Source organism: Pseudophryne corroboree, chromosome 7 (genome assembly GCF_028390025.1).
Source record: "Pseudophryne corroboree isolate aPseCor3 chromosome 7, aPseCor3.hap2, whole genome shotgun sequence".
Classification (NCBI taxonomy): Eukaryota; Metazoa; Chordata; class Amphibia; order Anura; family Myobatrachidae; genus Pseudophryne; species Pseudophryne corroboree.
The window spans coordinates 54,617,867-54,642,563 of record NC_086450.1 but is presented as its reverse complement, the minus strand read 5'-3'; the positions used below and the strand labels follow the sequence as shown (position 1 = coordinate 54,642,563).

At 42.5% G+C, this 24,697-nt stretch overlaps 1 protein-coding gene across 1 annotated transcript in view; it reads right to left on the bottom strand.

Moving 5' to 3' along the window:
* Positions 1–351: 351 nt before the first annotated feature.
* Positions 352–24,697, bottom strand: part of LOC134943361 (putative methyltransferase DDB_G0268948) — a 44,254-nt gene continuing 19,908 nt past the window's right edge. Inside the window, exons 4-6 of the mRNA XM_063932252.1 lie at positions 13,710–13,810; positions 6,993–7,130; positions 352–564 (exon numbers count right to left, since the gene is read on the bottom strand). Coding sequence (XP_063788322.1) covers positions 477–564; positions 6,993–7,130; positions 13,710–13,810 — 327 coding nt within the window. The 3' untranslated portion in view covers positions 352–476. The remainder of the gene's footprint in view (positions 565–6,992; positions 7,131–13,709; positions 13,811–24,697) is intronic.

The window sequence follows — 24,697 nt, the reverse complement described above, 5'->3', positions numbered from 1 at the left end:
TAAATTGTTGCTCCATTTGGGTACGCACAGCCACCGGTGCTGAGATTACTGTTATGTTGTTCCATCATTTTGATGGGCTAGTAACTAGTTAGTAGTAAAGGCTGTGACTCGGATCACTCACATAGTACGCAGCGGTTTGTGCCAGTGCAGATAAGGGCTTTTTGTTTGTTGAGCATTGTCTATCTGTTTTTGCCTAGTCTTGTTTTATTATTGTTTTGAATTTCTAAAGCGCAGCGGAATTTGTTGGTGCTATATAGGTAAATGTTAATTTAAAAAAAAAAAAAATTATGTACAATATTGACTGTTATTTTAAATAAATAGATATTTAAAAAAAAATGTAGGTGATAGTATAAACTCTAACTCTATGCTGAAAATTTACTTCCGCACCCACAAAGCTATACAGTTCATCTGAGTTTAGTTCACAGAACAAGAAACTAATTGATGACATCATGATTGTGTCCTCAGCCGTCACCATGTTAGCTCTTGCACGCCAGAATACAATAATATTTAAAACGGCCATTCAGCAGAGTAGAATCAGCATTTTTCCCCAGTATTTCTCGAAACCTGTAAGAAAAGAATTAATTCAGGAAAAGTATTACAATACCAGGCTATGGAATTGCTAATCATTCCAAGTGAAGCTGCCGCCCAGAAAAGAAGATATACACCCACTAGAGTCTTAGCAAAGTGCTCAGCAACTGTGTACACATACGTAGCTCAATGCAATAATGGGGAACATCAACTCTTCTAGTGAGTCTATGGTCATGCAGACTGGCCATGGCAGTAGCGACGCTGACACCATGTTTCTCTACGTTCATGATCGCAGCTGAAGGCAGATACATGCCCCAAAAATGTGCGTGACTTATCTCCTCCAAAAGGTCACTTCTTGTCAATCACTCTTCATTAAAAATCTCACTGCAAACGGCATTGCAAAGGCACCTTGGCTTATGCATGGTGCTATGGTGGCACGTGCACAGTCTGCTGATGATCACCCAGTTGGCATTGCGTACAAACATGAATTGGGCCCAATTACAAGATCGCATCTACTTTTACAGAGCAGTGCAGACATGACATTTATGTTTGGAAATTAAAATTTTTGGAATAACAGGCCACATTTTTCCTTCATGAGACTAAACCGTATATATTTAGGTGAAAAACAGAGAAACTTTATTTTATGGAAGGTGTGGTTCTAAAGATGTAGATGCTCGGATATGATGATTACACCTCTTTAGGTTTTCCCATCACTTCTGCACACTTAGGTTCATTTCTAGTTTGTGGTTCTGCTGTCTCCTGGAACTACAGAGCAGCCAGGGACAAATGCAGGATTTCTACAGGGGAATTTACAAATGCATTCAACAATCTCCCACTCTGCGGAACATTGGATCATGTGAGGTAACATGGTAGAGTGGTAGAAGAACCCATACACACCCTAAACATATATATATATATATATATATATATATATATATAATAGAGAATGTGCAAGCGCCACAAGTGTTACAGATACACCCGACTAAAAAACACTCCCAATAATTTTGGGCGTCTGCCGTCCCTTAAGTATGCAGTAGTGGTGAGTTACTGTTGTAATTGTTTATGGAAAAAATGGTATAAGGGTACCGGCGACCACTGGTGTAAAAAAATGTTTCAAACCATGTATATAATAAAATAAAATATACAAATTTATTTGGTACAGATAAAATACAATTAGTATGAAGGTAAAAATAGAGGGGGGAGGGGTTGTGTTTTGTTAAAAACACTCACGCAATGTTCTAAGACCAAGAATTTTTGCATAAAAATGATAGTAAAAATAATAATAATAATTAACTAATAATGTTCTAAAATTAGAATAAATAAGAATAAAGGAGAGTCTTAACTTTGTAGGTAGAGGGTCACAGAGGGAGAGCCCAACGCGTTTCGTCCTCAGTTAAGACTCAGTTAAGACTCTCCTTTATTCTTATTTATTCTAATTTTAGAATTTTAGAATTTTAGAACATTATTAGTTAATTATTATTTTTACTATCATTTTTATGCAAAAATTCTTGGTCTTAGAACATTGCGTGTGTGTTTTTAACAAAACACAACCCCTCCCCCCTCTATTTTTAAATTTTTACCTTCATACTAATTGTATTTTATCTGTACCAAATAAATTTGTATATTTTATTTTATTATACACATGGTTTGAAACATTTTTTTACACCAGTGGTCGCCGGTACTCTTATACCATTTTTTCTATATATATATATATATATATATATATAAAACAGATACTCTCCCTTTTGCGCTATTAAACAGAAAGTGAGAAAGGATTGGGTTAAGGCTGCCAAATTCCACTAAGTCCCTTGTTAGGAGGGACTAAAAAGATACAAATATGTGCCAATAGAGGAATGGGCGCACTTGGGTTGTTTTTCCACCCAATATTCAACGGGGAAAAACAGCAGTCTCCCTAAGATATTTACTCCTAATTTGTGAGCATAAAACCACATTTAAGATGTTCCATGTAAAATTTATTACAACATAAAAGCAATGATACAAAACGGTATAGTATCTCTTCTTGCAGATAACACCATATAGTACAGAGGACCAGTTGAAATAACTTTGATAGATTCCTCCTTCTCCTTTGACAATTCGGAGATTTGATGTTTATGAACAAATAACCCGACGCGTTTCGTCTTACTCTAAGACTTCATCAGGGGTATGTCTCTAGTGCTTGATAAATACTGTTAGTGCATCAATAAAATGGCAATTACGTATTCTGGATACTTGAAAAAACCACACACCGGTGGGGTACACAGGTGAAAGTTAGATTAAGCCTTATGGTTAAGTGCTTGAATAACAAGTTCAAACGCATAGGCCTGAACGCAAGTTCAAATAGGTATGTGACCTTATGATTCAGGGATTTGGATAACAAGTTCAAATACACAGGTCTACCACAATTTCATATGCGTGTGTAACCTTGCCAGCAGCTACAATAGCTTCAAGTCACAACCACTGGAAATTGTGGTAGACCTGTGTATTTGAACTTGTTATCCAAATCCCTGAATCATAAGGTCACATACCTATTTGAACTTGCGTTCAGGCCTATGCGTTTGAACTTGTTATTCAAGCACTTAACCATAAGGCTTAATCTAACTTTCACCTGTGTACCCCACCGGTGTGTGGTTTTTTCAAGTATCCAGAATACGTAATTGCCATTTTATTGATGCACTAACAGTATTTACACTGATCCTATATTTAAATGTTTTAAATTTGTTTTAAATTTATAATGTCGATCACACTATGGTAACAATAGGATCTTAAGTCCTCCGGGCGGAAGTGACATCACTTCCGGGAACCTGATAGCCATCAATTTCCTGTTTGATTGAAAGATTGATATGGGTATAAATATAGGATCAGTGTAGCATGTATCACTATACTCCTGAGGAAGTCCAGGCCGTGGGCAAAGGACGAAACGCGTTGAGTGTTTTATCGTATGGACGACTAATAACAGATAAGCTGTCTTTTATCTTTCATATTGTATGGGCAACCACTTTTATTTATGACCAATTTTTTGAAATAAATGTGTTTTTATTTGTTATGAAACATATTGCACTATTGGTCCCTTTTTGCTTTTATCCTGTTTTATGTGAGATACAAACTTGGGAAAAGCACCACCAGGATTATCGTGATGAAAAATATCCCCATTACACACTGAAATACATGGTATTTTGCGATTCATTTAGGTGGTTGGAATTCCACCATACAAGGTACACCTTGAATTCACCAGGGTGTTATTTAAGGTGGAGGTCACATGTTTATGTGAGTTAATGCACTAGGAGGCGCCTATTCTCATCTTTTGTTATATATATATATATATATATATATATATAAATATACACACATTGCATTGCTATTAATTACAACTATAGGTGGTCTACAGAGTATAGGCTTTATAAAACATCTTTAAGTAATACAAATAACACAAGTGGTCAGGAAAACGTTAAACATCCCATGATAAATGCACAAACATAATATAACCAATAAAAGATAGAACTGCATTTTCTAAGCACACATTCTCCCACCTCATGGTAAGGCAACTGTCTCTTCTTCCTGACAGCTACTCTCTGGTCCAGTGCACTGACTGAGCGCTCTTATCCACACACAGCAAACTTGGTAGAAGAAGCTACATTGACTGGGCATGTCCAGCAGTTCTACTCTGCCTCTTAAACTGCATGTTGTGGTGGCAATTCTAGTAATCATATTATAAACTATTGATATAGTGGTCATAATTTGAGCTGCTGGCCAAGTGAAGGGGGATTTCCGGGCAACCGGAACACCCCCCCCCCCTTACCCCCCTGCGTTTGCCTGTGGCAGTGGTGCATATTTCAAATTTTATTAAATGTTACATTCTTCATAGTTCTGATTTATACACAGTTCCCATAAGTTTACAGCAGCCTTGCGATGTTTAACGTTTTCCTGACCACTTGCAGTATAAATCTCCCATTTCTCTCACAGCTTTCATCACAATCTGGGGGGAGGGTCTCTGAGTAGGACTACCTATCACAAGTTGCAAAGAAGATTATGCACATTGTGATTTTTCCCACTACATGAAATTAATAAAATAAATTTGCTGTTTTTGTAGTACAATCTAGAGGAAGGGGCATCCCCAAGTTGCAAGCAATTTGCAACTTGGGGATGCATCTTTATCCGGTACAGTATATTTGTTAAAACGTATTAACTGCAGTGAAACACATTTTTGTTGTATGAATTAATAGTCAGTCCGTCCACTATCTTTTATTATGACTATTTAATTGTAAGTCCTAAAATTGAATTCATTGATATTGGCTATTAGTGAAACCAGAAAGACTCCGGTAATAATAGAGCTTGGATTGTTGCTGACAAATTGAAGTGGAGGGGGAATGCTTCTTCCCCGGTCACAAATTAGTGATACTCTCTGAAGACGTTACGTCCTCTTTTTTTACTGCTATGAGCCCCAGTAATACTAGTTACAAGCTGGACCTGATGCTGTTTTCTACTCCACACAGTTGTAAAAGGAAAGACAAGAAGTCCTGGAATGGAAACCATGTACTGCGGCTGAGAGGAAATTCCATGCCCAAGCGCGTAGGAGAGGAAATTCCATACCCAACAAAGGAGGGGGTTCTTCACAGTAAGGACAGTAAGGATTTGAAATTCTTTGCCAGCAAAGGTAGTAATAGTGGAATCAGCCAATAAGTTTTGAAATGGGTTAGATACATTTCTAACCGAAAAAGATATCCAAAGATATAGCATCTAAAATGAATGTATCTGAATGTATAGAAAAAGCATGCATTCTATTCATCAACTATACTAAAAACGATCTCCACTTGAGTCATTATGGGTAAATCTATGGTTATATACAGAATAGTATAGGATCAAAAAATAAAGGTTGAACTCGATGGACAACTTGTTTTTTTTCAACCTCACTAACTATCAGATGTATTAACCTGGAGAAGGCATAAGGAAGTGATAAACCAGTGATATGTGCAAGGTCATAAAGGCACCAGCCAATCAGATCCTAAGTGTTAATTTACATATTGGAGCTGATTGGCTGGTGCGTTTATCACCTTGCACATATCACTGGTTTATCACTTCCTTATGCCTTCACCAGGTTAATACATCTGCCCCAAAGTGAAGACGGATAAAGAGTGATAAATGACCAGCCAACCAGCTCCCAACTGTCATTTTTCAAACACAGCCTGTGACATGACAGTTATGAGCTGATTGGCTGATACTTTATCACTCTTTATCCATCTCTACTTTATCTCTTGTTAAGACTTAATACATGTTGGCCACTGTTACTTACAGTGGGATGCGGTTATCATCCCAGCAGTCAGAACACCGACCGCCAACACCCCGAAGATATGTTCCACTTGTCACTGTTAGGGTTAGGACCCGGGGGGTGGGGGGAAGGGGGGTTAGGCATACCTTCCAACTGTCCTGATTCCAGCAGGACAGTCCCACTATTCGGAAACTGTCTCACTGTCCCATCAATGGACCACACTGTCCCACAGGCGGGGCAGTTTGGGAGACCCTGTTATTACTGCTGCTCTGCTCTGCAAAGCAGCTGGTGATCACTGAATAGATTCCATGCGCACGTGCATTGCACCTAACAGTGCAGGGAGGTGAGACGGGGGCTATCCAGCTGCTTAGGGAGTGTTGGGCAAACCCCCAAATTATGATTACGGGGGTCATGACGTGAGGCCCCACCCCTTCACCCGAGGCCCCACCCCCTTTTGAGGCACAGATGCGCCAGGTCCTGAATTTTGAGTTGTTAAAGTTGGGAGGTATGGGTTAGGGAGGGGGGGATTAGCCATAGCAACCCAACCCCCCTCCGAGTCTGAGCCCTAGCCGCCCCCCAGTGGACTCTTAGCACTAGCCTCCTCCCCAAGTAGGTTAGGGCTAGGGACAGGGGAGGGGTAAGATAAGTACCCCAACTCCTGTCAACATTCACATTGTCGGGATACTGGTGTCAGTCATGTGACCACCGAAATCCCGACTGCTGGTAAAATGTATCACACCGCTAACAGTAATTGCAGATGCATTTCCATCCCTCCTAAACACTAGAGGTGAGTGGAAAAGGATAGGGGTTATGCAGTGGCTGTGGTTAGCACTGAAAAGCAATAAACTACCCCTTATCTGTCTTCAGTACTTCTTCCATCATCCTCTAAAGGCCACATACAGACCTGCAACCAGTGCCTCCTAAATTGCCTGACAATCCTGACAATGAAGAGCTGACTGCATTAGCAGGTCAGAACCCTCAAATCGCAACTGTCTCACTGAAACTGGAACAGTTATGACTCATCAGGTGTAAGACAACTACTTGCTGGCAGGATTCTAAAGCCTCAGTTTCTGTCAATTTTTTAATTATTGCAAATAGAAGTTTTGGAGTTACACATGCTAATTCATTATCAGTGCCCTTGTATACACTTAAATTATTATTATTACGCTCATTTTACATAAAACTTATGTTTATACTGTACTTCTGCTCAGTCTTTATCAGAAATTCCGATGCTCCAGCTGGATCTTTTTCCGCAAACACCTGATACATGTATACTGCCTGTATAAAGCCCATAGTGTCTAATATGGACATCTGAACTGTGACTGGTATGTCCGTGATCCTGTAAGAGAAGAATCAAGAATGCATGCAATGTATTATTAACTGTGAGAGTGAGCAATGGCAGTTTTAGAGTAAGGAGCAAGGTCGGAACTGGCCCACAGAGGTACAGGAGGAAACCCTTGGTGTGCCCTACCAGGGTTTCAGGTTCCAGACTGTGCACTTGGATTATACATTATACATATGTTACATAATACTGCACAGGACTATGGTGTATTTTCTGCAGCGCATTCATCTGGTAAATTATTATGCATGGAATATATTTATAAAGGGGCCTAGACCATACATTCTCTAATGGTTAGCCAATCCTCTGTGTTGGCTGACCACACCCCCTCTGGAGACTGACCAAACCCCTAAGCATGGGCCCCTGCCACTACATTCCCCCGATGGGCCCTTCATGAACCAGTCCAACACCGGTAAGGAGCACAATTTAACTTCAGTGGCTCATGTAGAGTTGGACGAATGTTTGTGCCAAAAACACATGCCTAAAAGGCGGAAGAAAAAATGACATATTTTGTGCTTCTTGTAGAAATGGAGGAATATCAAGACATGTCCAGCGCTGGATAGTAGGAGAGAACAGTAGTGTATGCACCAGATCAGGCATGTCAACTCATGGTCATCCAGCTGTTGTGAAACTACAAATCCCAGCATGCTTTACCAGCTGATCAGTGGAAGGTATGCTGGCAAAGCATGCTGGGACTTGTAGTCTCACAACAGCAGGAGGGCCACGAGTTTGACATGCCTGCACCAGATTGACGCCAAAAGAAACCTGTTCTACTGTATATGTGCTTACTTCACACCAAGCCACTTGAAAATGGCAGTAATAAATGCTAAAGTATACAGTACTTTAATGAAATATTATATACATAAATCAATCAATCTTTACTGTATGTATGTCGGCAGAGTTATTCATAAATATTAAACAAATTAAATGCAGATACAAATATAAGATAAAAGATACTAATTTTTTCCACACGTGTCCCCAATATTGGCGATTTTTTTCATAAGTGCTATTTAAACCAAAATCCGTATAATTTTATTAACTAATATGTAGTTGTTATGTGGACTACTCAACTGGATGTTGAGTAGGATGTTTTTTAAGAATGAAGTTAGAACCGGAACTGAAAACCGTCTCTCCTTTCTTCACAGGTAAAAACACCATCCTCATGCTTGTATATCTGAGTCTATCATCTCTCTCTGGCTACACTTTTCACACCCCAAAAAAGTTTGTCTGCAAATGTCTGTGATCTGTTTTCAATGCAAAATCCCCTCTGTTAATTAGCTCAACTTCTGATTGCACACCTCCCCCACAGGGGTACAGGGGAAATCACCAGTGGACCCCACTGACTTGGGTCCCACCTCCTGCTCTAAGGATCAGGTTCCAGACTGTGCACTTGAATTATATACATTATACATATGTTACCTTATGGTGTATTTTCTACAGTGCATTGCTGTTATGAATCTGTTATTAATCTGGTACATTATCATGCATGCAGCAGCTGAATTTACTGTATATATTTATGAAGGGGCCCAGACATTGCACTCTCTAATGGTTAGTCAAACCAATGAGGTGGCAGGCCACACCCCCTCTGCAGTTTGGCCACACCCCTAACATAGGCCCCTACCACTGCATCCCCCCGGTGGGCCCTACATGCCCCAGTCCGACACTGCCTCCCCCTTTGCCAACTGATATAGTGTGTAGCATTTAAGAGCAATATTATCAAGGCCTGCAGTCAGGACTTGGCCTGCTTGCATTTGTGAAGTATGCATTTGTTAAAGATTTATTTTAAGGATGAAGTTAGAACCAGAGTTTGAACTGGATTTGGACTACGCTAGAATCTCTAAATAAACTAGTTCTCCAAACACTGCAACTCAGGACCACTATGTGGCCTCTCCTGACCTCTGCCATGAGAACACCAGGACCAATGCCTACTACTCCTCTGTCCAAGAACATTATGACTGCCCCTGGGACTACCCCTTAAGCTGAGCAGGGAACTGAGGGGCGTGCGCACCAGAACCAGACTTTCCAATGGAAATGACCCAACACATTAGTGTGCTCCCCACATTCTCATACCCACCCGCACTGCTCTCATGAGACCAGGACATTTATAATTTTCGCAAAATAATGTTAGTACAGTTTTCCTGCAAATGTGTTTTTCTCTTCTCTTTCTTCTTACAGTGTACTTCCACCCCACTGTGTGCTATTCCTCTAATGTTTACCTCCATTGGTTGCACACCCTACCAGCAGTAACCTATGCAGTGCGCCCCACATGGCTGCCTCAGATGGTTCCTTCGTGTGCAGGGTGTGCTTCATTTGGATATTTTCATGCAGGGCATAGCATACTCCTACACACGTGTCATTTTTCCCATACATGCATTTGGCCCTTGTATGGCTCATCTCCCACTGTGTAACCTTCGTAGTGCACCCAACATGGCTGCCTTATCTGGTGTGCTTGTGGATGGGATGAAAAATACATGGACCTGATGGTTTTGTTGGAACCCTACTCTGAACTTTAGGACTCTGTAATTTCCCATTTTGTGTTATCTCTTCTAGGTAATCCTACGCAGTGCCCCTAAAATGGGTGCTGCACCTGGTACCTTGTGAGGGTGGAATACACAACCCTTGGAGGTTATTACCCAAAATGCCTACACCAATCATGCATTATGTTTTCTGTGTGCTTAAGCTCTTTTTATGTCTGTGTGGTTTATCTTTTGATGTATTACTTAAATATTCTGTATTATGTGCATAGTTTGAGTTCAAGTTGGCGCCGGCGATGGCTGCCTCGGTGCAGCTCTGCCAAGCAGCCTTCGTTTTTAGTCTTACATGTATAATATGTCTAATATGTCGAGTCTATCGTACAGTTGCAATGTGCAGTATGAACTCATACGTGTAATGTTTGTAATGTATGCTACATTTTTCCCCCTTCTTATGCTATGTATTCCCCCTTCATGTTGCTGCTTGGCAATGCATTGTACCACAAAAAAATCTTAGTGTACATGAGTACACCTGGCCAATAAAGCTGATTCTGATTAAGAGGGTTACCAGGTGGTACTTGGTGACGCTCACGCAATTACCCTTGCCCCGCAGTCTTTTTAAGCCTCCTGCGATGCTAGGCTTCACCTTTAGCAGCTGCCTTTCCGGGGTGAATTAGATCCACCCCAAACTCAGATGCCCCCAGGTCTTATGTAAGGACAAGACGACTATTGGAGGCTGGGCAAGAGTAAATGCAGTACAGTAAGACGTTCACTGGACACAACCTTAGTAACCCTGCTAAATGCACAGATGGAGATAACAGAATGCACGTGAGTGCAACAATGCACAGGGTGAAATAAAAATCAGACACAGATGGTATGTAAATGAAACAATGCACAGGATGATATAAGTAAACAAATAAAAGAGGTAACTCAGACTCTGAAAATAACCAATTCAAAATCCCAGGACTTAGTTTAAACTGTCTGATGTGGATTCTGAAGAAGCCCGGAAATTGGAATTGGAACAGAACCCCCTAAAGGAGAGCAGAGATCCAGAGACACTGAGACTGGCTTCAGAGCAGGATTACACTGCATGCAGTGATAGCAGGCTTGGCAACAGGAACAGACAGCATTCTCAGCTTGTAACAGCAGTTTTGTTAATACAATTATACTGAATAAGGGTTAATTAGCTCGTATTTACAAAATTTGAACTTTAAAAAAATCAAATTGGGGCCATTTTTAGAAAAAAAAATGATGCCGTTAAAAATACATACAGTATATATATATTTATATATGTATTAAACATACATACTGTAAAGTTTATGTTTTTTTTAACTATATAAAACATAACTCATGCACTTTATTCAAGAACACCGAAGTGAAACGTGCATTGTGTGTCTTCCCGGGAGGGGGGGTACCTTTGTGCAAAATTATCCTACCACAAATTCAAGACTGTGTAGAGATACTTTGCTGCTCTTTATTTTGTGGCTCTCTTATCATTTGCTTGTCCTTTACACAATCCTGCACTGCTTATGCTTAATAACATCAGGACGTCTGATAGAGATTACAGCATTGGCACAGAATCCACATCAACTTCCTTCACTGTGCCCTTGCCTATGCATTTGCAAAATGGAGGAAGCAAATTCCAGTAGAGGTAAGTACACAGAGACTTATGTATCAAAGCTTGGAGAGAGATAAAGCACCAACCATTCAGCTCTTAACTGTCATTTCTCAAACCTTTTTACCCTATAACTCACTGTTGGCTGGGAGGGAAAGAGATCAGGGGAAGACGAGGCTGCGACAGTGCAGCCAGCCCAGGCTGGTAGGTGATGCTATCCTATTAGGATCACCTTCCACAGCCGTCCCCTGCAGCCGGGGGAGAGAAGGAAAGCTACAGAGGGGGTGTCTGTTAGGTTGACAGTTCTAATTGCATAAGGTCAACATGATAATGTCAGCTGGCAGCATGTCTACACAGATGACATGTCTACATGAAAGAATGTCCCTTATGGCCTATTCGTCACTTACCTAATCCCAGTGGCAGCTGCGCCTTCTATGTCCCAGCAGTCACGTGAGCAGCTCTTCCTGTGCAGACGTCGGACGAGCAGTGATTCTGGTAAGCATTTATCCCCTATCCCTAACATCTAACCTCCAAACCCTTCCTCTAATGCCTAACCCTAGTCTCCATTGGGCAAGTGTGAAAGGAAGAAAGGGGGGGATTGTAGAAGTGGGGTGAAGGGTCCATGATGTCGTTGTAAAGTGTATTATGTTTATGCAATATACAATATAGTACTACGCTATATTGCTTCCTTATTTACACTTTAAATGCATTCTGGATGACAACTACAGATGAGCCTTTCTGTTTTGCTGAAAACCAAACACACCAAAACTTTGGGGGTTCCTAAATGAATTAAGTCCTGGCTTGGGTCACTTTGGGGGTTCCATGTCAATCTGAGTCCTAGCTCAGGCCATCCCGACAAGTTTGGCTCTTAGATCCTGCCAAGTTTGGCTCTTGTCAGCCAGACTCCACTGTCAGCCCAAAGCTAACCTTGAAGAATGCACCTAACATGTTAACCCAGGGGCCATACAATCACTATGTATACCTGCAGAAATATGATTCCTTTGGTGAGATATATTGTTGAAGCCTGTAATCTGCAAAGACCGTAGAGCTGTCTCCAGCAGGGAGAGACTCAGTCCCCTTGTAACCCCCCGAAGATATAACCCCATAATTGTAACATAAATAGAACTTTGTACCCTACACTAAGAACTATCACAGTGAGTTAACTTGCAGCAGGGTCCCAGATGTCCAGCTTCAATTGTGATATAACCCTTTGTCCTTCCCAAGAGATATTCTTTGATCTCCCATGGCTCCCTCAGACTGCTCTGAGACAACCAACCCAGGCCTGCAATAATGTGCCAGACAAGGTGGGGCAACTCGAGAAAACTTCATTAAGCATGTACCCAATCATGTTGGGGATCATTATCTGAACTCAGACCTGTCAAAGCAACATCACTGGGCTGCTGGACTGAGGTTAAATGGTGACCTCTCCCTGCCTAGAGCCGACTAGAGATCATGGCTTCTGCTGGTCTGGTCTAAGACTGCAACAAGGATCAGATATATGAAGCTTCTGCAGACCTTTTCACTTTGTGCAACCACCAAAATGGGAGACAATATTAGACTTGGTCTCTCCTCTGGTGGTAATGGAGCAGAACATAGGATATCAGAACATGGACAAGGGACTTGGTGAATATAGCTCTGTTGGGAAGAGTAGTTTAGTAGGTTGTTAACCTTTTGGTGAGTGTTAGCTCTTTTAAGTGTTTTATCCTCTGTGTGCATTTTGCAAAAATAAAAATGTACATTCCGAACCCACAGAGGTACTGTGAGTCTCAGATATCACATAAGGCTGCCCTTGGGCTGATCAGTTAAGTTGAACAGTAAAGGAGTTAAATATTAATAATGGAAATTTTGATCTTGGGCCCACCTGAAACTAAAACACGTTTGGTTCAACCAGAGCTGCCATCAAGGGGGAACTACTGGGACTCCAGTCCCAGGCTCTGACATGGCAGCGGTGTATGGATTGGAGCAAACCTGAGGCTGCTATAGAGGGGCAACTCCGGCAGCATTTTGAAATTGCAACTGCAGCATCTGATTGGCTGCTGGTCCGTGAGCTCCTAATTGTCTCATCCCCTGATGTGATGAGGTACCTAAAGAAAAGGATACCTGTGCTCACATTATGGGTAACCCTATCTCAAACCAGGGAAGCTTCAGAACTGCTAGGCAGGTGGTCCAAAGAGTATTACATGCAGGGAGACTCCCTGCACCTTTTTAATACTGTCAGCCATGTGGTTCCTTAGCTATGTTAGCGGTTCTCCTGCCACTGTAGGGGTCAGTTTGCTATCTGAAACTGATATTGTTTCCATTACCTGGATATTGTCATTCTTTGATGCTCTGACCTAAAGGCTACTAGAACCCATTACAGCCTTAGTTTCAGCATACTACTGTTTTTTAGGATTCAGTATGTTTTACTTATTAGTGCCTCTAAGGGGTACAGACTGCTCCTGTTAATAACTAAATTCACAACAGGGTATTTTTGGAAACTTGCTCACTGCTTACCACTTCTTGTCATGTAGTGGCACAGCCTCATATATATGTTGATATTGATGTAGCATGTATTCAGTGGACTTTACAGAATACTTGAATAAAGAATCCCATACCTGCAAAGTTGGAAAAATCAGTTCAGTTAAAAAGATAAATTGGCTTATACAGACTTAGGAGCACATTTGCAACTTGGTCAAAACTATTTTGGACCGCAGGTGGGGCAAATGTAATATAAGTAGACAGTAGGGAAGCTGCCCAGTATTTGTTGGCTACAGAAAACATCACAGTTAGACACTTTGGGGCTTGTGTGGTATTACAATAGGCTAAATTTTGTACATTTTTTAACCACTTGCCTGGCATGGTTGCATCAGATGCCACCACACCAGGCTGGGCTTTCTCTGACATGGTCATATCTGATGCAACCTAGTCATAAATGCCAACTGGATGGCTGCTGGAAGATAAACTTCTAGCAGCCACCAATCTCAGAGGTACTTCCCAGTCTAGATCCCCCCTCAAGTGTGTCCTGAATCTGATCACTTTGGCCAGACCTGCACTTCTCTGCAGCCACCAGTGTATACCGGGCGGCTGCAGCAGAGCAGCCACTGGAAAATCCAGCTCTGTCCCCAGAGTTACTACCAGCAGCTGCAGATAGCAGCAGCTGCAGGTAACCACAGCGCTGCCCTAAGTTTGCATACTCAGCTGCTGCAGAGCAGCCACTGGTAAATCCAGTTCTTACACCAGTATGCATACCCAGTGGCTATAGATTGCAGCAGCCGCTCTGAAAATGTCAAGTTAGTAGCACTTATGCCCCCCCAGTGTATAGCTGCTTAAAAAAATTGCTGAACATTGTTTTAGCAGTACACAAAAAAATAAGGATATTTGTAAATATCGCTAAAATAAGAAACATTTTTTATTATGGTTGACTTTTATCAATTAAGAATATCGATACAGGACCTCCAATTATAGCCAATTTTCATAAATAGTTTAAAAGTTTAAGTTCATACACAGTATACCATAAAAATGACTATTTTTATGGTATACTGTTTAAAGAAAAAAAAAATTAATAAAAATGTTTTGAATAAGTTTTAAATATGTGTTTGTCACGCATGCAACTGCACTCAGAACTCCATCCAAGTTGGTCGGTCATAACGTTGGTGGTTTTTGCACATTATCCTAACAATAAAACATTTCAATCTGCCACCACCAAGGGGATTCTGTGAAATAACGCTTCCCAGTGCAGCCACTTCGTCCCAGCTCACAATATATACTCTTTAAAAAAAAAGTAGCATATGCCTCTCAAGGCCACTGGTCTAAGAACACAGAACATCAGAACTAGAAATTAGGATTTAATTTCAAGAATAACTTCAGGATTTACAGTTACAAAAAAGGATTTCAAAGAGTATATGATTATTTTAAAAGTAAACACAGATTTCAGACAATTTCAGAGAAAATAAAATTAGGATGAAAATAAACCCAGAGTACTAACATCATGCAACTTGAGAACTCTTGTCGTGAAGAAGTCAAGTTACTTAGAAGCAGTCGATACATAACCAGTCACTCAGGACTCTCCTTAGGTAATGCACACTGGATTCAGCTACAGTAAACAGCTGCAGATTACAGTATATCCAGTCCTGCTCCTTGGCCCCAACTTTTATGGATTTTTAACCCTTTCAAAACCAGAAGTGATTGTCTGTGCCAAGGTATCCTAAGGTCCTTTGTGTGCTCATGACCTAGGGTTTTCCTGGTCAAACAAGCAGGGGCCCCTTAATTACTTGGTTCATTCTGTTTGAAGCCTAAGATCTGGGACTTATGGTATTAGTAAAAAAAAATCATTCCTGGGCCAAATGTCTTCTTGAGAGATTACTCTCACCTTCCTTCAAAATAATTCAACTCCTCTTTGATTTGGCAGTGAGATACAGTAGGACCAGCTACACAGGCCCTCCTGCTGGTTATGTAAACATATATTTGCTTTTATAAATCCAAGCGTCCCCTGACTCAGTTCATACAGTTTTACAAATGAAATTTTCCATACAGAATATAAATTGAAACAGCATGTAATTTGAATAATAACATGTTTTGGGATCCGATAACGTGATGGATACTGACAATGTTCTTGACCTAATTCAATTACAAAAAAAAAACCCTGAAGATTTCCGAAAGGTTTTTGGAAAAAATAATAGCCAGGTAATTGGTTTGAGGTTTTTTTTTTGGAAGATTTGAGGAACCCCCTGCCCTGGCACATACCACAAACACCACAGGAATGTATGACACAGATAAGTTGCAAAAGTCACCCTGACACATCTATTAAAAGAGTTTTGGATAGCTGCTGTTTTTGTATATTTTATATCAAAAGTAACTTTGTAAGATCAATAAAGGAAACCACATACAAAATGTGCATAGAAATATAAATCAAACAGTTGGCAATGTACATACAGTAAAACTCTAAATGGCATGTAATACTGTAATCAGCAAAAACAAAATTATCGCATAGCCAGTGGCATATTTCTAATGGGTGCAATGTGTGCAGGTTACATGGGCCCCCAGGGTGACCACACCGCACACCCTGCTCCCATTTTTTTCAATACTTACCATCCAAAGCCCCACGTCGGCAGCAACAGTGCTGCAGGAATCATTTGAAAAATGTCATGGTGGCCATTTTCCTTGGGTTTTGCGCTTGTGCAGTAAGAAAATCTCTGGGAAAATAGCCACCACAACATTTTCCCGGAGACCTGCACATGCGCACTAGACTCTGGGACAACTCTAGGAACCCCTAGTGACCCTACAGTCCAAAGTCTACAGTGCTGCTGGCAGTAGAGCAGGGGGACCAGACGGATCCTGTACACAAGCATCCTCCTCTCTTAATATGCCCCTGCACATAACCCATCTCTTTTCTGTTTTTCCTTTCTAGAACATTCCTTCTGAGTACAAATAACATACAGGAATTTGCAATCACTGGCTGTGTAATGGCCACATAAACAACAGTATTACAAATGATTTCCACATACACCGTACTCAGCATTAGACAATAGTTTCCCCAGTCTATAGTGAACTGATAATGTCGCAAATCAGAGTCTTAGTCCCACTTATCCTGTCCAGTGCTGTCACATAATGCTTGCCCACAATTCTCCTGACCGTAAGCATTTCAACATTACCTGGTGTCTTTGTCATATTCTTGCAAGCACTCTGCTGCAGACAGCAACTGAGCTCCAGCAAGCATCCTGTAATACCCTCTGCACCTGTTCTCATCAAGTACTCAGTTTCCATGAAGCATCTGCCACTCTATCAAGTACCACTATATCCAGATCTCCTGTTACCATACCATCAGTTTCAGGTGTATGGTCTCTGGTTCTGGGTATATGGTTGCTGGGCTATTGGTGAGTTTCAGGTTCCAGTTCCAGTTCTGCTTACTAGTCTGCAGGTTTAATTTCTGGACTGAGTTCTTGAATCCAATTCAAGTTATGTCCAGTTCTGAGTCTCCATTGCCTGTGCACTCCTGAGTTTCCAGTACTGGGTTCCAACTCCAGAGTCCGGGGATCAGGTTCTGGGATTGAGCTCTTCACGGTAGTTTCCAGGCTGTATCACTCTGGATTCCAGTCCGGACTCCAGTCCAGTTTCTGGTCTAAGCAGCCTTACTTACATTGTCATCTTGCTCTTTTCAAGTTTACATGGACTTATTTCTATCTTACTGCTTATAAGCTATCATCCTGCTGCTGCATTCCCTAGCAGCACCTGGGGATTCCTGGAGTTACCTCTGCCTCTCCTCTCAACAAGTATTGTATACATCAGACTTTACACCAGCTTCTGAGATGGACTCTTGTATACTGGACAATTGTTGGTACCATTAGTGGTGGTGATTTGTTCTTTAGGTTCTATTTGGTGGTAGTTGAGGTCTGTGCTGAGTTTCTGATGGTTTGGCCAGCCATGGGTGCTATGGGTGTGGGTTCGGGGTTTGTATTCTTTAATTAGGGTACATATCCTTGTTCAAGAGAAGTTCCCTATTTATGATTTTCCAGTCATATTCAAAGGATCCTGAGTTTCCTCTAGTGCAGTTGCCTGAGTTTCTGGTAGGAGGTTCCAGCTACATGTACCCGGGGTCCTTGTCCAGAGCTGAGTTCCTCTCCTTGGTATAAGAGGCTGGCTAGTTGGTTTCAGTTGTCTGGTCAACGCCTTCAGTTGACCAGAGTCATTTTCCACTTGTTGGACCACTCCAGTTTATATGGGCAGACATTATAAACAAGCTCCAAGGTATCTCTGATCCTTGTTAGTCCATCCAAGGCCCTGCCTTGGATCTGAACCCCATGTTTGTGACTCACTCTTTATAGAAAATATAACACTGTAAATGGTTGCCTCACAGGCTACTTATCTCACATGTCTCCAAAGTATGTGTGTTTCTCTGTAAACTCTCCTCTCAGTATATCCAAAATGGAATCTTGAAACACTTTCTCCTCTATGCTCCCCAGTCACTCAGACTGTAATTCTCCCCTTCAGATGGGCTCTAACAATCCTGTGCTTTGTGATTCTTTTCATAGTTTTCTTCAGACAATTCCTGCTGTCTCTTAGGATCTTTCATTTGATTGTTTCACCTTCACAATGGCTGCTTCTTGGATCTCTACTTGGGCTATGGGCACATAGAGCTCTCAGTATTCCTACTTGTACATGACCTCTCTGCCCTCTACTTCTCTGGACAAAGCACTACACTCTGCCTCTGTCTGTGGAGTCTCTTCTAAGGGGACTCTCTTTTTTATCTCTTCTCTATGAAGATATCCTAGGGGAAGTCATTCACTCTCCTTTTGCTCCTATCCTTTTTCCTGACATCCTTGTTTTAGTCCTTTGTATGCTGGGGTACTGTAGTTTCCTTGCAGGGACATGCAGTGATTTAAATGGCTGAGGAGGCACTGGCTAGTACCAGAGCCAGATTTACACACAATATACTGTATAAGCCAAAGGGTACATGTGGGCATTATACACAGGTGCTGCAGTATAAACTCCTGCAAATTTAGTGAGTTTTGATCAAAGATGTGCGGAAAAAAATAAGATTTTACTCACCGGTAAATCTATTTCTCGTAGTCCGTAGTGGATGCTGGGAACTCCGAAAGGACCATGGGGAATAGCGGCTCCGCAGGAGACTGGGCACAACTAAAGAAAGCTTTTAGGTCACCTGGTGTGCACTGGCTCCTCCCACTATGACCCTCCTCCAAGCCTCAGTTAGGACACTGTGCCCGGACGAGCTGACATAATAAGGAAGGATTTTGAATCCCGGGTAAGACTCCTACCAGCCACACCAATCACACCGTATAACTCGTGATACTATACCCAGTTTAACAGTATGAAAACAACTGAGCCTCTCAACAGATGGCTCAACAATAACCCTTTAGTTAACAATAACTATGTACAAGTATTGCAGACAATCCGCACTTGGGATGGGCGCCCAGCATCCACTACGGACTACGAGAAATAGATTTACCGGTGAGTAAAATCTTATTTTCTCTGACGTCCTAGTGGATGCTGGGAACTCCGAAAGGACCATGGGGATTATACCAAAGCTCCAAAACGGGCGGGAGAGTGCGGATGACTCTGCAGCACCGAATGAGAGAACTCAAGGTCCTCCTCAGCCAGGGTATCAAATTTGTAGAATTTTGCAAACGTGTTTGCCCCTGACCAAGTAGCAGCTCAGCAAAGTTGTAAAGCCGAGACCCCTCGGGCAGCCGCCCAAGATGAGCCCACCTTGCTTGTGGAATGGGCTTTTACTGATTTAGGATGCGGCAGTCCAGCTGCAGAATGCGCCAGCTGAATTGTGCTACAAATCCAGCGAGCAATAGTCTGCTTAGAAGCAGGAGCACCCAGTTTGTTGGGTGCATACAGGATAAATAGCGAGTCAGTTTTCCTGACTCTAGCCGTCCTGGAAACATAAATTTTCAAGGCCCTGACTACGTCCAGTAACTTGGAATCCTCCAAGTCCCTAGTAGCCGCAGGCACCACAATAGGTTGGTTCAAGTGAAAAGCTGATACCACCTTAGGGAGAAACTGGGGACGAGTCCTCAATTCCGCCCTATCCATATGGAAAATCAGATAAGGGCTTTTACATGACAAAGCTGCCAATTCTGACACACGCCTGGCTGAAGCCAAGGCCAATAACATGACCACTTTCCACGTGAGATATTTTAGATCCACGGTTTTAAGTGGCTCAAACCAATGTGATTTTAAGAAACTCAACACCACGTTGAGATCCCAAGGTGCCACTGGAGGCACAAACGGGGGCTGAATATGCAGCACTCCTTTCACAAACGTCTGAACTTCAGGTAGTGAAGCTAGTTCTTTCTGGAAGAAATTCGACAGAGCCGAGATCTGTACCTTAATGGAGCCTAATTTCAGGCCCATAGTCACTCCTGCTTGTAGGAAATGCAGAAATCGACCTAGTTGAAATTCCTCTGTTGGGGCCTTTTTGGCCTCACACCAAGCAACATATTTCCGCCATATGCGGTGATAATGCTTTGCAGTTACATCTTTCCTGGCTTTAATCAGCGTAGGAATGACTTCCTCCGGAATGCCCTTTTCCTTCAGGATCCGGCGTTCAACCGCCATGCCGTCAAACTCAGCCGCGGTAAGTCTTGGAACAGACAGGGCCCCTGCTGCAGCAGGTCCTGTCTGAGCGGCAGAGGCCATGGGTCCTCTGAGATCATCTCTTGAAGTTCCGGGTACCACGCTCGTCTTGGCCAATCCAGAACCACGAGTATTGTTCTTACTCCTCGTTTTCTTATTATTCTCAGTACCCTTGGTATGAGAGGCAGAGGAGGGAACACATAAACTGACTGGTACACCCACGGTGTCACTAGAGCGTCCACAGCTATCGCCTGAGGGTCCCTTGACCTGGCGCAATATCTCTCTAGTTTTTTATTTAGGCGGGACGCCATCATGTCCAACTGTGGCCGTTCCCATCGATTTACAATCAGCGTGAAGACTTCTGGATGAAGTCCCCACTCTCCCGGGTGGAGGTCGTGCCTGCTGAGAAAGTCTGCTTCCCAGTTGTCCACTCCCGGAATGAACACTGCTGACAGTGCTAGTACGTGATTTTCCGCCCATCGGAGAATCCTTGTGGCTTCTGCCATTGCCATCCTGCTTCTTGTGCCGCCCTGTCGATTTACATGGGCGACTGCCTTGATGTTGTCTGACTGGATCAGTACCGGCTGGTGTAGAAGCAGGGATTTTGCCTGACTTAGGGCATTGTAAATGGCCCTTAGTTCCAGAATATTTATGTGTAGGGAAATCTCCTGACTCGACCATAGTCCTTGGAAGTTTCTTCCCTGTGTGACTGCCCCCCAGCCTCGAAGGCTGGCATCCGTGGTCACCAGGACCCAGTCCTGTATGCCGAATCTGCGGCCCTCTAGAAGATGAGCACTCTGCAGCCACCACAGCAGAGACACCCTGGTTCTTGGAGACAGGGTTATTAGGCGATGCATCTGAAGATGCGATCCGGACCATTGGTCCAACAGGTCCCACTGAAAAATTCTGGCATGGAACCTGCCGAAAGGAATTGCTTCGTAAGAAGCCACCATCTTTCCCAGGACCCGCGTGCAGTGATGCACCGATACCTGTTTTGGTTTCAGGAGGTCTCTGACTAGAGATGACAGCTCCTTGGCTTTCTCCTCCGGGAGAAACACTTTTTTCTGGACTGTATCCAGAATCATACCCAGGAACAGTAGACGTGTCGTCGGAACCAGCTGTGATTTTGGAATATTCAGAATCCAACCGTGCTGGTGTAGCACCTCCTGAGATAGTGCTACTCCCACCAACAACTGCTCCTTGGACCTCGCCTTTATTAGGAGATCGTCCAAGTACGGGATAATTAAAACTCCCTTTCTTCGAAGGAGTATCATCATTTCCGCCATTACCTTGGTAAACACCCTCGGTGCCGTGGAGAGTCCAAACGGCAGCGTCTGGAATTGGTAATGGCAATCCTGTACCACAAATCTGAGGTACTCCTGGTGAGGATAGTAAATGGGGACATGCAGGTAAGCATCCTTGATGTCCAGGGATACCATGTAATCCCCCTCGTCCAGGCTTGCAATAACCGCCCTGAGCGATTCCATCTTGAACTTGAATTTTTTTATGCAGGAAAAAGAGAGAAACCCAGTGGCGCAAAAGTGAAAAGAACAATTTAAAAGCACATCTTCCCTGTAAAAATGTCCTCAGTATTTTCTTCAACTTAGATAGTTTTCTTTTTGAAGATCCACTCTGAAGTAAATTGTACCTCGGACAAAAGGATAATTTCCTTAGTGCAACACTGTGATTATAAGTGGGTAACACTCCTATAAAGCATATAGTGTTTACACTCACATTCAATTAGATATATAAATGCCCATAATCCTCCACATCTGGAGTAAACTTCTTTTAGTCCTTCATCCAGTATGAAACTCAAAGGTAAAGGAAAGGGGTTTAGTGCAACACCGTTTGTTAAAAACAGAGATAATTTATTCAAGGTCGCACTTACAGGATATAAGATTCATATAAGCATATAACAAAATCCCCAAGGGAAGATTGAGTTCTCACGGTAGGTGGAATAAACTTCTTTTAATCCTTCATCCAGTTGTAACTCAAAGGTAAAGGAGAGGGGTTTAGTGCAACACCGTTTGTTAAAAACAGAAAGAATTTATTCAAGGTCGCACTTACAGGATATAAAATTCATATAAGCATATAACAAAAAACCCCAAGGGAAGGTAGAGTTCTCACGGTAGATAGAGTCCGAGCCAGCCGGTCCAGGATCGTCGTAGAGAACAAGTTGTTTCACCCTCACAATGGGTAGAAGAAATGTCCAGAAAGGTACCACCTGCTTAACGCGTATCGGACACTGTAGAGTCCTTCATCAGTAGCATGGTGGTCAGCAGCATAGTTCACATATTTATACCCCAGTGTTAATGGGATACTCCTCTTGCTCCACCCCCTCCCCAATGACACAGTGGGCGCCTAAATTTGAACTAACAAATCAGAAAAAACAGAAATCCGGCATAAAGGTGTACTTCCGGTAACGGTAGTTGCGGTGACGTCACTTCCGGTATCAGCGGAAGTGACGATCGTGCGTTCCATCGCACGATCGTCACTTCCGCTGATACCGGAAGTGACGTCACCGCAACTACCGTTACCGGAAGTACACCTTTATGCCGGATTTCTGGTTTTTCTGATTTGTTAGTTCAAATTTAGGCGCCCACTGTGTCATTGGGGAGGGGGTGGAGCAAGAGGAGTATCCCATAAACACTGGGGTATAAATATGTGAACTATGCTGCTGACCACCATGCTTCTGATGAAGGACTCTACAGTGTCCGATACGCGTTAAGCAGGTGGTACCTTTCTGGACATTTCTTCTACCCATTGTGAGGGTGAAACAACTTGTTCTCTACGACGATCCTGGACCGGCTGGCTCGGACTCTATCTACCGTGAGAACTCTACCTTCCCTTGGGGTTTTTTGTTATATGCTTATATGAATTTTATATCCTGTAAGTGCGACCTTGAATAAATTCTTTCTGTTTTTAACAAACGGTGTTGCACTAAACCCCTCTCCTTTACCTTTGAGTTACAACTGGATGAAGGATTAAAAGAAGTTTATTCCACCTACCGTGAGAACTCAATCTTCCCTTGGGGATTTTGTTATATGCTTATATGAATCTTATATCCTGTAAGTGCGACCTTGAATAAATTATCTCTGTTTTTAACAAACGGTGTTGCACTAAACCCCTTTCCTTTACCTTTGAGTTTCATACTGGATGAAGGACTAAAAGAAGTTTACTCCAGATGTGGAGGATTATGGGCATTTATATATCTAATTGAATGTGAGTGTAAACACTATATGCTTTATAGGAGTGTTACCCACTTATAATCACAGTGTTGCACTAAGGAAATTATCCTTTTGTCCGAGGTACAATTTACTTCAGAGTGGATCTTCAAAAAGAAAACTATCTAAGTTGAAGAAAATACTGAGGACATTTTTACAGGGAAGATGTGCTTTTAAATTGTTCTTTTCACTTTTGCGCCACTGGGTTTCTCTCTTTTTCCTGCATTGTATTTTCATGGTTTTTTGGTGAGCCATTTGAGTTATCTGGGCTGCATTATAAGTGTCTGTGCGCAACTGTTTTCTTCTAGTAATTTTCCTTCCTATCTATTGAATTTTTTTATGTATGTGTTCAACGATTTCCAATTTAAAATGGGTCTCACCGAACCGTCCGGTTTCGGTACCACAAACAGTGTGGAATAGTAACCCCGTCCTTGTTGAAGTAGGGGCACCTTGATTATCACCTGCTGGGAATACAGCTTGTGAATTGCCGCTAGCACAGCCTCCCTGTCTGAAGGAGTAATCGGCAAGGCAGATTTTAGGAACCGGTGGGGTGGAGACGCCTCGAATTCCAGTTTGTACCCTTGAGATACTATTTGCAGGATCCAGGGATCCACCTGTGAGCGAGCCCACTGATCGCTGAAATTTTTGAGGCGGCCCCCCACCGTACCTGGCTCCGCCTGTGGAGCCCCACCGTCATGCGGCGGACTTGGAAGAAGCGGGGGAGGACTTTTGCTCCTGGGAACCTGCTGTTTGTTGCAGCCTTTTTCCCCTACCTCTGCCTCTGGACAGAAAGGACCCGCCTTTTCCACGCCTGTTTTTCTGAGTCCGAAAGGACTGTACCTGATAAAACGGCGCCTTTTTAGGCTGTGAGGGAACATGGGGTAAAAATGCTGACTTCCCAGCAGTTGCTGTGGAAACTAGGTCCGAGAGACCATCCCCAAATAACTCCTCACCCTTATAAGGCAAAACTTCCATGTGCCTTTTTGAATCTGCATCCCCTGTCCACTGGCGAGTCCATAAGCCTCTCCTAGCAGAAATGGACAATGCACTTATTTTAGATGCCAGCCGGCAGATCTCCCTCTGTGCATCTCTCATGTATAAGACTGAGTCTTTTATATGCTCTATGGTTAGCAGAATAGTGTCCCTGTCTAGGGTGTCAATATTTTCTGACAGGGAATC